Raw genomic sequence first — 15,750 nt, forward strand, 5'->3', positions numbered from 1 at the left:
TGAAACAACTAGTCAACTCCACCTTCATCAAGTCATCATTGACATACCGGTGATAAAGGTTGACATAAAATGCAACCCTTTCCTCCGCATCTCATAACGCCGGATAATTGCGTAAAACTAACGCTTTCAAACCTTTAGCATTGATTAGGGTAGCTCGTAACATTTTAGGCAACTCTAGCAACTCAGCATCGGGAGTACCACATTCGATATAAAGTCCTCCATGTCTTGGCTTAATCCAGCTGCACCCTCCTTTGGATTTATCAATTCCACCCAAAATTTAACTTTTTTGGAACCGACATGGTTTTCAACAAACTGAGAAATCTTATAATTTCTAAAATCATTCAACCCTCCATGAGGCTTATCACCAATTATATGATCAAGAATACAATTAACAAGTGCTTGTACAATTGCTAATGATTCTCTTGTTAATTTGTATGCATTCCAAGACCTATAATTGGGCAGATATCTCAATTCTACAGATTTGTGATTTTTATACCAAAAAGCTAATGAAAAAACTCCCTCGTAAAAATCAATTTCATCGCCCTTGATAAACTTTGGAAAATCATTTAAAACAGTAAGATTATCAATCACATTGGAACCGAAAACGACGGAAAATGGGTTATAAAAACGACATGTAAAGAAATCATCCCCATCCCAAATTACACCCTCCTCACCCACTTCAGCCACATCCTCTTCGATCGCCACACCCTCACCCTCCTCAGCCACTTCATCCTCCCTCTCCTCAGCCACTTCATCCTCCCTCTCTTCAGCCACTTCATCCTCACCCTTTTCTACTTCGTTCCCTTCCCATTCACTTTCATCATCCTCCCATGCCTTAGACCAATCCACTAGATATTGTTCGTTTTCGGCCTTATTTTGCGCATATAACCATTTCTTATACATGGTTATACGCTGATTTTTCCTCACAACCTCAGTCATCCTCTTTCTATAGGAGGATTGTTTCTCAGCTGAAAAAGTGGAATAATAGTAAACATTCTCATCACTAAAATCAACCTTGTCTTTCAAAATTTCATTCAGTGCATTACCCCATTCCCCAACGCTAATTAACAAATATCTGTTCAACCATTCATGGGAAGAAGGCTTAACTAAAGGGACAGGAATATTTAATGTATCTAAAGTCTCATCAGAAGGAATTTCACAAGTAAAGTTTGCTATCTCAGCATCAGATACAGAGTCAATAAGCTTTGTTACATGAGCCACCTTCTTCTTCTTCGCTTTAGACTGCCTGTTTTTACCCATGATTAGTAGTTCGCGACTGAGCAGCGATTTTTAATAAAGATCAATGCTGTTGAGGATGAACGATGATGATGATGATGATTGTTGATGGTATTTGGTAAGGCGTGAAGCAGCAAAAAATCGAAGATTAATTTCTGCTAAATTAAATATCGGTTATGGGATTTGGGTTTTAATTTAGATGAGTGAGATGGGGTGAGAGAAAAGGGGGAATAACGGGTGTGCGGTGGACTGTGGGGGTGGTGTCGTTCGGTACCTGACGCACTAACGGTGAGTCGAGTACCGCTGGTGGTGGGAGTTTGTCGAGTGAGAGGTGAAAGGGAGGACAGAGAAACGGAAATAGGGTAATGCACTGAATGAAATTTTGAAAGAAGACAAGGTTGATTTTAGTGATGAGAATGTTTAGTTTTATTCCACTTTTTCAAATGAGAAACAATCCTCCTATAGAAAGAGGATGACTGAGGTTGTGAGGAAAAATCAGCGTATAACCATGTATAAGAAATGGTTATATGCGCAGAATAAGGCCGAAAACGAACAATATCTAGTGGATTGGTCTAAGGTATGGGAGGATGATGAAAGTGAATGGGAAGGGAACGAAGTAGAAAAGGGTGAGGATGAAGTGGCTGAGGAAAGGGAGGATGAAGTGGCTGAGGAGGGTGACGGTGTGGCGGTCGAAGAGGATGTGGCCGAAGTGGGTGAGGAGGGTGTAATTTGGGATGGGAATGATTTCTTTACTCGTCGTTTTTATAACCCATTTTCCGCCTTTTTCGGTTCCAGTGTGATTTATAATCATATTGTTTTAAATGATTTTCCAAAGTTTATCAACGGCGATGAAATTGATTTTTACGAGGGAGTTTTTTCATTAGCTTTTTGGTATAAAAATCACAAATCTGTAGAATTGAGATATCTGCCCAATTATAGGTCTTGGAATGCATACAAATTAACAAGAGAATCATTAGCAATTGTACAAGCACTTGTTAATTGTATTCTTGATCATATAATTGGTGATAAGCCTCATGGAGGGTTGAATGATTTTAGAAATTATAAGATTTCTCAGTTTGTTGAAAACCATGTCGGTTCCAAAAAAGTTAAATTTTGGGTGGATTTGATAAATCCAAAGGAGGGTGCAGCTGGATTAAGCCAAGACATGGAGGACTTTATAGATGTTTTGGACAAGTTATTCGAATGTGGTACTCCCGATGCTGAGTTGCTAGAGTTGCCTAAAATGTTACGAGCTACCCTAATTAATGCTAAAGGTTGGGAAGCGTTAGTTTTACGCAATTATCTGGCGTTATGGGATGCGGAGGAAAGGGTTGCATTTTATGTCAACCTTTATCACCGGTATGTCAATGATGACTTGATGAAGGTGGAGTTGACTAGTTGTTTCAAAGCTGCATTCCATTTTCGTTTAGGCGTTCTGTTATCTTGGCAAGCCAAGATATCCCGGGGTTCTGTGTTTGATCACATTTTGAGATATCCAATTGTCCAAGACGCTAGCGATTATATCAAGTATATCGATGCCGAAGTGATAGACATGCTGAGATTTATTAGAAATGTCTTTCATCACTATCGTCACGCCCCGGGAGGAAATTATTTGGAACTCCGACATGTCGAATGGGTGTTATCAGAGATTTTTTGTAAAGTCCTACTGAACATATATTGTGGGATGTGCATGTTCAACACGTTCTTAAACTCTTAGTCAACAGGTACTTTCTAATTTATCCTAATATTTAGTGAAAATGATACTTTTGGACCTGTTTGCTTGATTGATTCCTATATCATAATTGTTTTTCTGATAAATGTGTAGATATTTTATAGCCATCTACTGTTTTTTTTATAGCTATCCCAAGTCCCTCATTTAACCAAATCTCCAAGGAGGAAAATGTTGTTTGCACTTTGTCGTAGTAAGTCATTGAGGAGATTTTGTATAATGCTTATGTGTGAACTACATTGAGATTGTTTATAAATTGCAGTTGTAGAAGAAATCAGGCAGCTGGTAGCCGAGTCGGGAAAACTTAAAGAGCTTGTGAAGATGCATGATAAAAGCTGTTCCATGGTCCATCTCCGTGGTGGCTTTTAAGTTCTATGGTGCTATTTAGATGGTGATTGCTGTATGAGAGTCCTGTTTGTCCAAAGAACTATTTTGGCATAGTTGTTTAGATGATGAATATTATGTTAGTTTGATCTGAATTTAAGTTAATAGTTTGAGACAATGATATTTAACTTTTAAAGATCTTGATTTCATGGTAAGTAATGGTGCACTCTTAAAGTTGTGCTTGTTCATAATGGACTCCTTATTTCTATTCTATTGACCTGTGTTCTTTTTTAAAAAGGTGCTTTTTCCACGTATCGGTGTCTCCCGAGTGCTCATTAGTGATAATGGGACTCACTTTATTGAGCACAAATTCGAGGGTGTCCATTACATATACAAGGTTGAAGATACAAGACGACAACGTAAGGTTAAACCCCCTTTCTGTATCTCTCAAATCCACCTCTCTGCTACACTCTCGCGGCTCCACTAACCACCGTCGTCCGCGGTATGTACTCTTGTCTTGTCGTTTATTTTTTTTATATATTATTGTAGGATTTGTTAAGGTTAAACAATTTTATTACTCTATGTTTCAAGATCTTTGAATTTTGGGGATGTTTGATTTTTAAGGTTTTGTTTTGGGAATTTTTATTTTTCCTGTTTAAATTTCGGAGATTTTTGATTTTTTGGGTTTACATTTTTAAGATTTTTTGTGTTTAGGGTTTACATTTTGAGAATTTTTGATTTTTAGGGTTTATAACTTTAAATTTAAATATATAGTTTAGCTGAATCCAATTCACTTTTTATTTGAGATAAAGAAAAGAAAATTATGAGATTATTGAATCAAATATTCCTAAAATTACGAGATAATTGAATATGAAATTAGATCTCTTTGATTCAATTAAATCTGCCTCAGGGACTGGTTTACGTTTAGGGACATGGAGCAGCAGGCGCCGACAATTTACTTGCTGGTGGACCATGCGTTACCAGAGGTGGCACATGCACTATACAAGATTGAACTGCCACTTGATTTATCACACTACGACCAGATGATAGATTCTGACGGCTTCATGACTGATTCTAAAAACATTTCTCCTGTCGTAACCTTCAAAGAGCCAGGCCTTATGCCTGCCTGCGCCTCGGTCACTCTTGGCTCCAAAATCTACTATTTTGGAGGTGTCCATTACACGGTTGAATATACAAGACGGCAACGTAAGGTTCAGTTTTTCGATACTCAACACCCAGAACTAGGAGTGCACACTGTGTCACCCTTGAATGTTCCCAAGTTGCTTCCTTGCGTGTTTGTTGCTGATGGCATGATCTATGCCCTTGGTGCTTATCTAGCTCCGATTTCGGCTGAGAGGACGCCCCTTCCCGGTTGTAAGGGTACTGGTTATTTCGAACATTACAATCCTACTTTGGACCAGTGGCAAGTCCTGTCTGACCCTCCGCTTCCAAATTCTGTGTGGGCAAATGCTTTTTTTTCAGAACGTGCCACCGTGGTAGGTCGTCGGGTTTTCATAGGTGGTCCATATCTCTATGTCGTCTTCAACTTGGATGACCAGGATTGGGAACAGCTTCCGCCTCCACAACTGGCTCGTAGATTCTATTGTGCCTCCTTCTTTGTGCAGGACTCTGCTTCCCTTTACCACCTTCATCATAGGAAACCTGTGCTATATGGCTGACAAGGATGATCGTATGCGGGAGATCGATGTACCTGAAAGATTGCGGGTAAATATCCGTGCACCTTGCTCAACAATCTCTTGTAGTTTCTGGTTTTTGTACTAGAAATGTATTTTTCTGCTGTTGTTGGCATCTGCTGAAATGACGGGTGACTTATTTTGCTACGCTGAAAGATATTCGAGGAGAGCACAGGTCCTCCTCCTACTGATGCTGAATTCATTGAAGCTGAGACCAAGTGGATCAAAAAGCAGCTAGAATCTGGTCAAATTCCTGGGCTTGCAAATGTAACATTTGGAGAAGTAGAAGGTCATATTAGAAATTTTCTGAACTTGACACATGTGCAGAAACTTGATGGGAGTATTGGCTTGCTGCATGCTGTATATTTAGGAAAGGTAGTGTTTTCATTCTTGTCTGGTTGGTCTTATCATTTCTTAATTTGTTTGAATTTTTTCCAGCTTCCTTATATTGCTATGTACCGCAAGGAGGACATTTACAGTTTGTTGAAAGACCCCGAAACAGGTGAAGATGTCAGTCATAATAAGCCTGCTTTAAGAAGGCACAAGGTAACCATGCTTGAAATATAAACCTTTTGTGGTATGAGAATGAGTTTAACTTTCATTTTGGTTTAAATATCTTTTGGATATTTTTGGTGACTTTAGATTTTTGACTGTGGCAAAGAGAAAAGAATTGCAATCATTATGTTGTGAAAACATATTTTTTTATGAAAATGAATGGCTAGCTCTCTCCTCTCCTCACATTACATAATATGTCCCGAGTTCCTTGACTTTATTGAAAATATCACGTCTCTTAAAAGAGATTGTAGAAAATAATGGTGAGTGGACAAGTCAGGTCACTGTGGTGAAAATCAAGTTACTCATTAGCGTAAAACAACACCATTAGCATCTTAGGAGGTTAAAATAACACGCTCCACTAAAATGAATTTGGTAAACATTCAACTTTAAATTTTTGTTTAGTAATGTGCGTATTGTGTTTGTGTTTGTTTGTTTCTTCTTAAATAATTTTGATAATTTATTGTGGCATTCGATCTTCATGGCCTTTTCTTGTTGCCTAGACAGGACATGCTATATGCTTACTTGATAGATAAGTTTTTTGAGACAGATTTGCCTATGCAGGTGCTTTGGGTTGTCTATGACTCAGGTAGAAAATGGTTGCTTCTTCAAAAGCGAAAGAGTGCTCTTCATGGATATTACAATAAAAGATTCGAGGAAGAGTCTCGCAGAGTATATGACAAGACTAGGTTTAAATCGACAGCTTTTTGAATCAATTATTGAAGCCTTGAGACTTGCTGAATCTGAAAGGGATGATGTTGACGCAAAATTTAATTTGCATTTCCCTCCTGGTGAGGCTGGTGTGGATGAGGGGCAGTATAGAAGACCGAAGCGTAAATCACTTTATAGCATTTGCAGCAAAGCTGGTTTATGGGAGGTAGGCAGCAAATTTGGCTATAGTTCTGAGCAGCTTGTCAGGCTGATCTCTTTGAGGTAATGATATTTTTGTGTAACTTTTTTTTGTTTTTGTATTAATATTTGGTAACCTATCAATTTAACTTTCTATCTTCTTAACTTGTAGACAAAAATGGATGAACCTGAAGATCCAAAGGAGACACCTGAGGATGTTGCCTCAAACTTTACATGTGCGATGTTTGATTCACCTCAAGCTGTTCTAAAAGGTGCTAGACACATGGTATGTGCTTGAAAAATTAGGAATATATTGTGCCTGGATTGTTATAGCTGCTTTATGAATGGTTTGTGGTTATTTTCAGGCATCAGTTGAGATAAGTTGCGAGCCTCGTGTGAAAAAGCATTTTCGCAGTATATATTTTGACAATGCAGTGGTTTCAACATGTCCTGCCTCTGATGGAAATGTCATCATAGATGCTTTTCATCAATTTTCTGGTGTCAAATGGTTACGCAATAAGCCATTAAACAAATTTGAGGATCAGTATGTTAGCTGTGGTGTTAGTAAGCTAGCACAGTTGTGGAATGAGCAGAGAAAATTGATATTGCAGGATGCAATTTTTAATTTATATTGCCAACACTGGAGAAGGAAGCTAGAATGTGGTTGACTAGCAGGGCTAAGACCTGGTTGCTCATGGACTATGGCGAACATCTTTGGAATAAAGTTTCTGTGGCTCCGTACCAGCGGAAGAAAAGTGATATGAACTCAAGAGGATGAGGCAGCACCAAGGGTCATGGCATGCTGTTGGGGTCCTGGAAAGCCACCAACCACTTTTGTCATGTTGGACTCATTTGGTGAGGTTATTGATGTCTTAGAGGCTGGGTCAATCAGCCTGAGGTCTCAAAATGTTTCTGATCAGCATCGTAAAAAGCATGATCAGATGAATCTTTTGAAGTTCATGACCGAGCATCAGCCACAGGTCGTAGTCCTGGGGGCTGTGAGTTTGTCTTGTACCCGGCTTAAGGATGATATTTATGCGGTATCCCTCTTATCTGAACTTCGACTTATTGAACTATAGTTTGTAGATTTGAAGATTGCAGTTGCTACTTATATTTTTTATAGCCCTTCTTTTATTGTACTTTCAAAAATTAACTGATTTGCTATCGAAAATTGGCTAAGGTTGATGAAGCTATCAAACTCGTGTAATTGATGTAGTCTGTGTGATTATAGTAAATCTGTATTGTCAGCTAGCAAATGCATGATTATTGATAGATATAAAACCAAATATCCTCTTTTAATAATTAATTAACAATCGTTATGGAAAGTAGATCAATAGTGTAACTAGTAAAAGAATGGTAAACCTGAAAGCGCAATTCAATTTTTGTAGTGCAACAAAAAAGAAAGTTATGATGAGATATTTCTTGTTTGGTTGGAGGAAAATTACATAAGGGAATATCGACTAAGATTTCCTTGGAAGTTTATGCATGATGACATGTTGTTTGGTTGAATAGATTAAATGTGGGACATGAGCCTCCTTGGGAAGTAGAATATGTAATTTACTTGAATGAATATATAAAAGTAGTATATACTACCATTATTTTCATACCTAATACAAAATCCAAAAGAGTATCAAATTTACTTGAATGAATCTTCTGGGAAATGATTTTAACACTCTTTTTGGGTCAATCACAAATTTTGAAGATAAACTTTTAGAGCAAATTGGAGATGATTTTGGGCATTGCTTTGTGAATGGTGTTCCTGGGTCTTTTTATGGCAGACTTTTCCCTACCAATACCTTGAATTTTGTCTACTCCTCCACTACCCTTCACTGGCCATCTCAGGTGATGATCAACTAGTTTGAATTTAGTGTCAATTATTACTGACAACTAATTCTTAATAAATTATTCCTTAAAGTTGTTTTTATAAGAAATGTTCATGAAAATTAACAAAAATAGAATCTTTTAGACGGTAATAGATTGTTTTATTGAATAATAAAATTTAAATGAGGAAAGATGGAGATCAGAAGCATTAAAAAAAATATTAAATATAGACCTATCATTGGCGGATACATGAAAGGGCTAGCTTGGAAGTGTTATGCCCACTATAAAATATAAATTGTTGTGATTTTCTTAAGAAAATCGTAAAAAAAAATCATGTTGGATATCCTACCTAAAAAATAACACTGTCCCTGCATTTTTTGTTTATTTATAATCAACTGCTATGATCTCCTTAGTTAAAATTCTCGGCAAAAGCAAAAATAGAAAACAAGAGAAACATTTACATGTCAAAGACAAGTCCTCCTAGTGTCCTCAAAGCCTATTATGAGTAATTTGAAAAGGACTTCTTGAAGTTTCTCCATTGTCGAGCCATGGAAATGGTGGATGGTGGGAAAATGGTTCTAATATTACTAGGAACACACAATAATCAACATTGTTATGCCAAGAAATCGAGTTACTTGTTTGATTTCCTCTCTAATGTTCTCAATGATACGGTGTCTAAAGTACGTACAAGCCTGTCATACCTAGCTTGTTCTAATATGTAAATTTCAAAGCAAGTACGATATTTCAATTATAAGAGCATGCAAGTATTACTTGCACATATAAACAATCTTTTTATAATAAAAAATGGGTGTTGCTATTTTTCGCCACCCCTTTTCATTTTTTCGCCACCCCCTCCAAAATTACTTAATTGCCCCTGGATTTAAAAGAATTACAAAAATGCCATTGGAGTTGAAAAATAAGTAATAAATGTAAATCACGCTTAATAAATGTAAATCACGCTTAATAACACTATTAAGAATTTAATGAGGATGATTTGTCTATATATATCGAACTCTGAGATGCGTTTGAAATACGAATTGAAACACGGTACTATCTCACTAAAAACTGGTACTATCTCTCTAAAAAGTGTTAATGAAGTTGTAAGGCGTAGTTGGTTGAATATGGCTAACGAAAGCGACTATGAGTCGGATGCGGTACGTAAAATTGCCGTTCGAAGGAAAAAAAAAAAAAAAAAAAAAAAAGTCGCACAAATCTGGGCGACTGAATCATGGTTTAGTCGCCCAGTTTTGTGCGACTGGTCCATGGGTCAGTCGCCCAGATCTGTGCGACTGCTATTTTCTTTTTTTTTTTTTTAAATTTACGTATTAATGTATTTTTAAATTATTTTTATAATTATTGTTAGTATTATTATTGTTGTTGTCATTATTTTAATTTTTATTGTTGATATTTTTATTTTTTAAATTTTTTAATATTTTAATTTACGTAATTTATTTATTTATTATTGTTATAATTATTATTATTATTGTTGTATTTGTTGTTATTATTATTATTATTATTGTTATAACTATTATTTATTTATTTATTTATTATTGTTATAATTATTTATTTATTTATTATTGTTATAACTATTATTATTATTGTTATTATTTTTCTTGTCATTATTTATTTATTTTAAATGTTTTTAAATTTTTTTTGTTAACGTAATGTTTTTATTATTATTAAAATTATTATTATTATTATTATTGTTGTTGTTGTTGTTATTATTAATCCAAATATTATTATTATAGTCATTAATGTACTTAATTTATATCATTTCAAATGTGCAGGAGTTTGAAAATTTTGGAGACAACGTAGACTACTCCGGTCGCTTTGTTACGGATAGGGAATTTATCTCCATAGATGAGTTACATAGTTGGGCCGATGCAATAGCAATTACAATCGGTTTTCTATTTACACGTGCTTCTTATAAAAAGAAAGAAGGACGTTCCAGAGTTAGTTGTTATTTAAGATGTCACCGCTATGGTAAACTTAGGGGTGATGTAGATAATGTAGATAATGCTGCCCGACCTGGTTCTAAAAGTAGGAGTTGTGGGTGTAAATTTATGATTGTAGGAAGTAGTCGTAAACCAGGAGAAAGACCTTGGACGGTAAGGGTGTGTCCTGGTGTAAAGGGAAAACATAACCACCCGTTCTTGGTGTACAGAGATGGTCATGTAAGGGCGAGGATTAATGTAGATATTCGGGAGCACATACGACAGCTTAGTGCAACCGGAATGCAACCGGCCTTTATTATGAATTCTATTAGAGATAATTTTCCTGGTTTTTATGCTAGTATGAATCAGATATATAATATTAGCCAATCAATAAGGAGAGATGAAATGGAGGGCAGGACTCCCCTTCAACACTGTCTTCATATGGCCACAGAACATAATTATGTGGTCTGGACAGAGTTGGATAATGACGGGCACTTGAGCAGACTTTTAATTGCAAATCCTACTTCAATCCAAATGATACGTACGTGGCCGTATGTTGTGCTGATAGATACAACGTACAAAACGAACAAATCAAAGTGGCCACTATGTGAAGTCATCGGAATGACGCCAACAAATCACAACTTCTTGGTTGCGTTTTGTTTGATGCGAGATGAGGCGGCTGTGTCGTACTCGTGGGTGCTGCAGGGATTGAGAGATATTTTCGGCAGTGCTCAGACTCCTAGCGTCATTGTAACCGATCGTGACGAAGGTTTATCTGCAGCTATTCGTGACGTCTTCCCAGGTAAAAACGCTTTGTGAGTTCATTATTGTGGTTATATCTATTGATAATGTCTTAATTACGTTCACTGTTTTGTTTAATGTAGATGTACGTCATTTGTTATGCACCTGGCATATTGGCAACGATGTTGAGAACATGGTGGACAAGTTGTGCGGCGGCAAGAAAAATCAACAAGGGCAGATATTTAGGAAAAGTAGATGGAACCCCTTGGTTGAAAGTGCTACAATCCGGGAATATGAAAAGAGATGGGAAGGGATCGTCAGTACGTGGTCGGTTAGGAACCGAAGGGTCGTTCGGTATTTGACTGGAACATGGATTCCACTTAGAGAGAAATTTGTGCGTGCGTGGACGAATGATTGTTTACACTTGGGTAACCATACTACCAGCAGAGTGGAAAGCCAACACTCGTCTTTTAAGTATTACCTTGGTAGCGGTAATAGCTCATTCGATACCCTTTTCAAAAGGGCGCACGCACAGATTACAAATCAACAAGCTAAAATCCGACAATCGCTACAGGAATCCATGACTTCTGTACCAAGAACGCTACGACAGTATTTCTTTAGACCTCTATATCGCCACGTGTCTCTCTATGCCTTGGAGCAGATCCAGAATGAGTTCAACCGCATGTTAGAACTGGGTGATTTTGCATTGAACAAATGCGGTTGTGTACTTCTAAAAACCCATGGATTGCCGTGTGCATGTTATTTACAAATAAAAATTGGATCACATGGTGCTTTGTACTTGGATGACATTCATGAATTCTGGAGTACTTTGTGGTACACAGAGGTAGGAGACGAACCCAATGAAGAAGTACGAAACGCGAACGCCAATGACAAAGAGTACTTTCAATCTCTGGTCGATGAAGTCCTTAAATCTGATCCCGCTTTTGTTCGCCGAATGGCTGAGGTACTTGAATATGAATTACACCCAGATGGTGCGGATATACCTGAGCCTTACGCTAGTCCACCGAGAAAGGGAAGACCAAGCACTAGTAAAACCATGAGAAGGAGAAAAAGTTCATTTGAATATAGCCGATCATCTTCTCGTGGTCGAGGGTCTAGATCTTCTTCCCGCGGGAGATCAAGTGGCAGATCTAGTGGCCGAGAGACGCAATCTTCAGTAGGAATTAAGTTCAGTTTCAACTTATCCGGTAATTGAATTAATTTTTAGTTTTTTTCATTAATTATTTGTTATTGTGGTTATATTAACTTGATTTACATTTATTGTAGATGATCCAGGAGGTCGTGATTTCTCACAGTTTCCATGGCCTGATTACATCCCATTCATGCTTCCTCCTTATTTATTCGACTGGATTGATGTGTTAGGTGATGGTAACTGTGGATTTAGAGCAATTGCTGTCACAGAGCTGGGAGGCGAGGAAGCATGGCCTATTTTAAGACGTGCTATGAGTATGGAAATGCAAATGAACAGAGCGCAATACCTAACTTTGTATCTATCTCATGAGTCACTAGACGAGTCAATATTCAGAGTAGGTTCACACACCGATGGACCTGCTCCTTTCATGCACTGGTTCGATGCACCGATGGCTTTCTACTCTGCAGCAACGTTTCTTAACATTACCATTGCTTTTTATGGTTCTTCTAACGGTGATTCATTAAACAACTGTTTGATTCTTCCTTTAAGAAAATCACAGGCCGCGAGAAGTGTAAATAAACTAATACATATACTTTGGGTTAATCGAAATCATTTTGTTCAACTTTTTATGAACGACGATTCATCCCCTCTGCCGCCGATCCACCCACGTTGGAAACAAGCAGCTGACAATTTCGCGAAAGATCTTGACACAAATTTCACTACGAGGATTATGCAGTGGAATAATCTACGCGGGGCACCCCCACCAACAAATAACACCGCTGACGATGCTGTAAATTTAGATACTCCATAGAATTTATACTACAGTGTGTGCTGTTAAGAATTTATTTATTTCTTTGATTAATAGGAGGAATTTATAATGCTGGTAGACAAATATACATGTATTTGTGTGATGTGGGTTAGTGTGTATATTTATGTAAATTAAATGCAATCATTGACGAAATTAAATGCAATAAATAATGTAAAATAGTTTCAGTACAGACTATTCAGTATGCCATTGATCATATAATTCTCTACAATCATTAAGGTATAATTCTCTACAATCATTTAGCTATGTGCCCGCCATAGCTAGGGATCAGTCGCGTATCTGTCGGCCCCCCGGGCTGGGGTGATGTCACTAACCAGTCTGTGTTAGTGGACTGTGAGGGCCTGCCCCGTGGCGGCTCATTATCGACAAAACTTCCTCCTGCACGCTCAGATGCGGCGGAAGAACTAGGGCCGCCACGGGCAAATCTGCCTTCGGGGCCACGAACTATAGTCCAGTCCAATGGGGCAGGCTCAGGACCTTGGAACTGAACATCATCAGCATCATTATCATCATCACTATAAACCCCCCAACTACTCTGGAGGCTATCACCCTGGTCATCAAAATGAGTACGCACTTGGTTCAGCGTACTCGACCTTTGGGCCTCACTGTGTCTGGCCGCCTCTTCCTGCCTAGCCCTCCTAGCAGAACCCGTGACCCCTCTCTCATGCGGGTCCCCTCTGAGTAAGGTAGGCCTAGAACTATTACCTCTCAACAATTGCCTAAAAAAACCCTTTCCTTTTCCTTGATTACCAGCCATTTTCTACAATTTTTTACGGTTTCATTCAATATTATAAATAATAATATTTCTAAATACATAATAATCATAAATAAAATATGGAAAAAAATAACAAAAAACAAACAAAAAATTATTAACATTTAATTAAAAAAAATATATACAAAACATAAACATATATTTAATAATAAATAAAAATAACAATAACAATAATAATAATAAAATTAATAATAACAACATTAACATATATTTAATAATACAAAATTAACAATCACAATAATAATAATAATAATAATAATATTAATAATAATAACATTAATATATATTTAATATTAACAAAAATAACAATAATAATTAAATTAATAATAATAAAATTAATAAAATACATACGGAAAAAATAAAAAAAAATAAAAAAAATTAAGGGAGTCGCCCAGATCTGGGCGGCTCGACCCCGGTTCAGTCGCCTAAAATTAGGCGACTGAACCGGGGTCCAGTCGCCTAAAATTAGGCGACTGAACCGGGGTCCAGTCGCCCAGATCTGGGCGACTCCATTAATTTTTTTTTTTTTCGTGATTAAATTTAAATATAAGGAAAAAATTAAAAAACAAAAATTTTTATATATACAAAACATAAACATTTATTTAATAATAAATAAAAAAAAAATAATAATAATAGGAGTCGCCCAAATCTGGGCGGCTCGACCCCGGTTCAGTCGCCTAAAATTAGGCGACTGAACCGGGGTCCAGTCGCCCAGATCTGGGCGACTCCTATAATATTTTTTTTTTTTCCGTGATTAAATTTAATTACAAATAACTTACCTCGATTGATAAATTCCGGATTGAACTTAATTTTTGCTCCCAAATTTTGCTTTTGTATGTTGGTTTTTAGTTGTAGTGAAAGTATTTTTAGTGTGATTGTGGTTTATATAGAAAATTTTAGCTTCAATGGCATAATTGTAATTTTTTCAAAAACCAAGGGCAATATGGTAATTTACTAGGGGGTGGCGAAAAAATGAAAAGGGTGGCGAATTATAAGGATTGGGTAAAAAATTTTGTTCCTGATTTTTAGGGGTCTGTTGTCTTATAATATGGGTAATCTGCTATGAGAAACGGGTCTTATCTCAGTTTGAACAAGTACGGTTTTTTTTAAATGAGGTACTAAGATCGAATCTTACTTATTAACTCTCTCTATTTATGAGGCCTACCCTATGATAAAAAAATAGACCCTATTTATGATGGAAAGGTAAGTTGGTAAAGGAAAGTGAGAGAGAAGCACTTATTATATATATCCATATTATAATATTATATATTAACCCATATCTTGTAAATTAATGGATATATTAGACTATATTAATACACTTAAAACTTAATTTAGAACTCAAAAGTTTACTAAAATTCTATCCCAAATCTTAAATTATAAAATTTTAATTAACGCAAAAAATTGATTAAATATTATAACTTCTAAAATTCTAAAAATATTACATCATTTTTAGCTCTATAGTAGTCAAAATTTCATATCAGGTTAAAAGTCGACAAGTGTAATTTCAACATATACAAAGCCTCATAATAGTTGATTGCCCTATGAAAATGATAGATTGATTTTGTAATCGATAACACTTCATTTCACCCTTGTGATAAGAATGCAATTCTCACTAAAATTAATTCTCTTTCCCGTCTCTTGGCGGTAGGGTCCTTACCGTATAATAATGTGCAGGGTAACATAGATGAAGCAAGGCTAAACGCATTTAATATCGCGGTATACACACCATCACCATTAGAACTTGAGTTTCTAGTGAAAAAAGAAGGGTATTTTAATGTGAATCTAGTTCATGTTTTTCAAGTCAGTTGGGATTGTAATGATTACAAGTATGGCAGCACTTTAGACATAGCTTCTAATCAATATGACTTCACAATATGTATAAGATCTGTGCTTGAGCCTTTGATTATTGCTCATTTTGGCCAATATATCGTAGCCGTGCGGCGCGCCTCTCCACCCCTCTTCTACATCTTTGTTTCATATGCCCGAGTAAAAAGAAACATTTATTTTGGTATGAGTTAAATCACCTCTTTATTTACCGATTAGATAATACTCATTATAGTGTAAATATTTTGGTATGAACAACAAACGAAGTCATCTTTTGAAGCGAAGGTTGATAGCT

The 15,750-nt window shown here is 36.5% G+C and overlaps 1 protein-coding gene and 1 pseudogene across 1 annotated transcript; both read left to right on the plus strand.

Moving 5' to 3' along the window:
* The first annotated feature begins 4,679 nt into the window (after positions 1–4,679).
* On the plus strand, positions 4,680–7,640 carry LOC130814862 (transcription elongation factor SPT6 homolog; annotated as a pseudogene).
* A 2,904-nt stretch (positions 7,641–10,544) lies between these two features.
* On the plus strand, positions 10,545–11,579 carry LOC130810756 (protein FAR-RED IMPAIRED RESPONSE 1-like). The gene is made up of 3 exons (XM_057676891.1): positions 10,545–10,941; positions 11,024–11,519; positions 11,570–11,579. The coding sequence occupies exons 1-3, from the start codon at positions 10,545–10,547 to the stop codon at positions 11,577–11,579; spliced, it is 903 nt and encodes a 300-aa protein (XP_057532874.1).
* The last annotated feature ends 4,171 nt before the right edge of the window (positions 11,580–15,750 follow it).

This window comes from Amaranthus tricolor, chromosome 1 (genome assembly GCF_026212465.1).
Source record: "Amaranthus tricolor cultivar Red isolate AtriRed21 chromosome 1, ASM2621246v1, whole genome shotgun sequence".
NCBI lineage: Eukaryota > Viridiplantae > Streptophyta > Magnoliopsida > Caryophyllales > Amaranthaceae > Amaranthus > Amaranthus tricolor.

Excerpts from the sequence above, each read along its gene's own strand:
- LOC130810756 (XM_057676891.1), top strand. The coding sequence starts at position 10,545 with ATGGAGGGCAGGACTCCCCTTCAACACTGTCTTCATATGGCCACAGAA. Across the intron at positions 10,942-11,023 it reads TATTCGTGACGTCTTCCCAG|ATGTACGTCATTTGTTATGC; the intron begins GTAAAAACGCTT and ends TGTTTAATGTAG.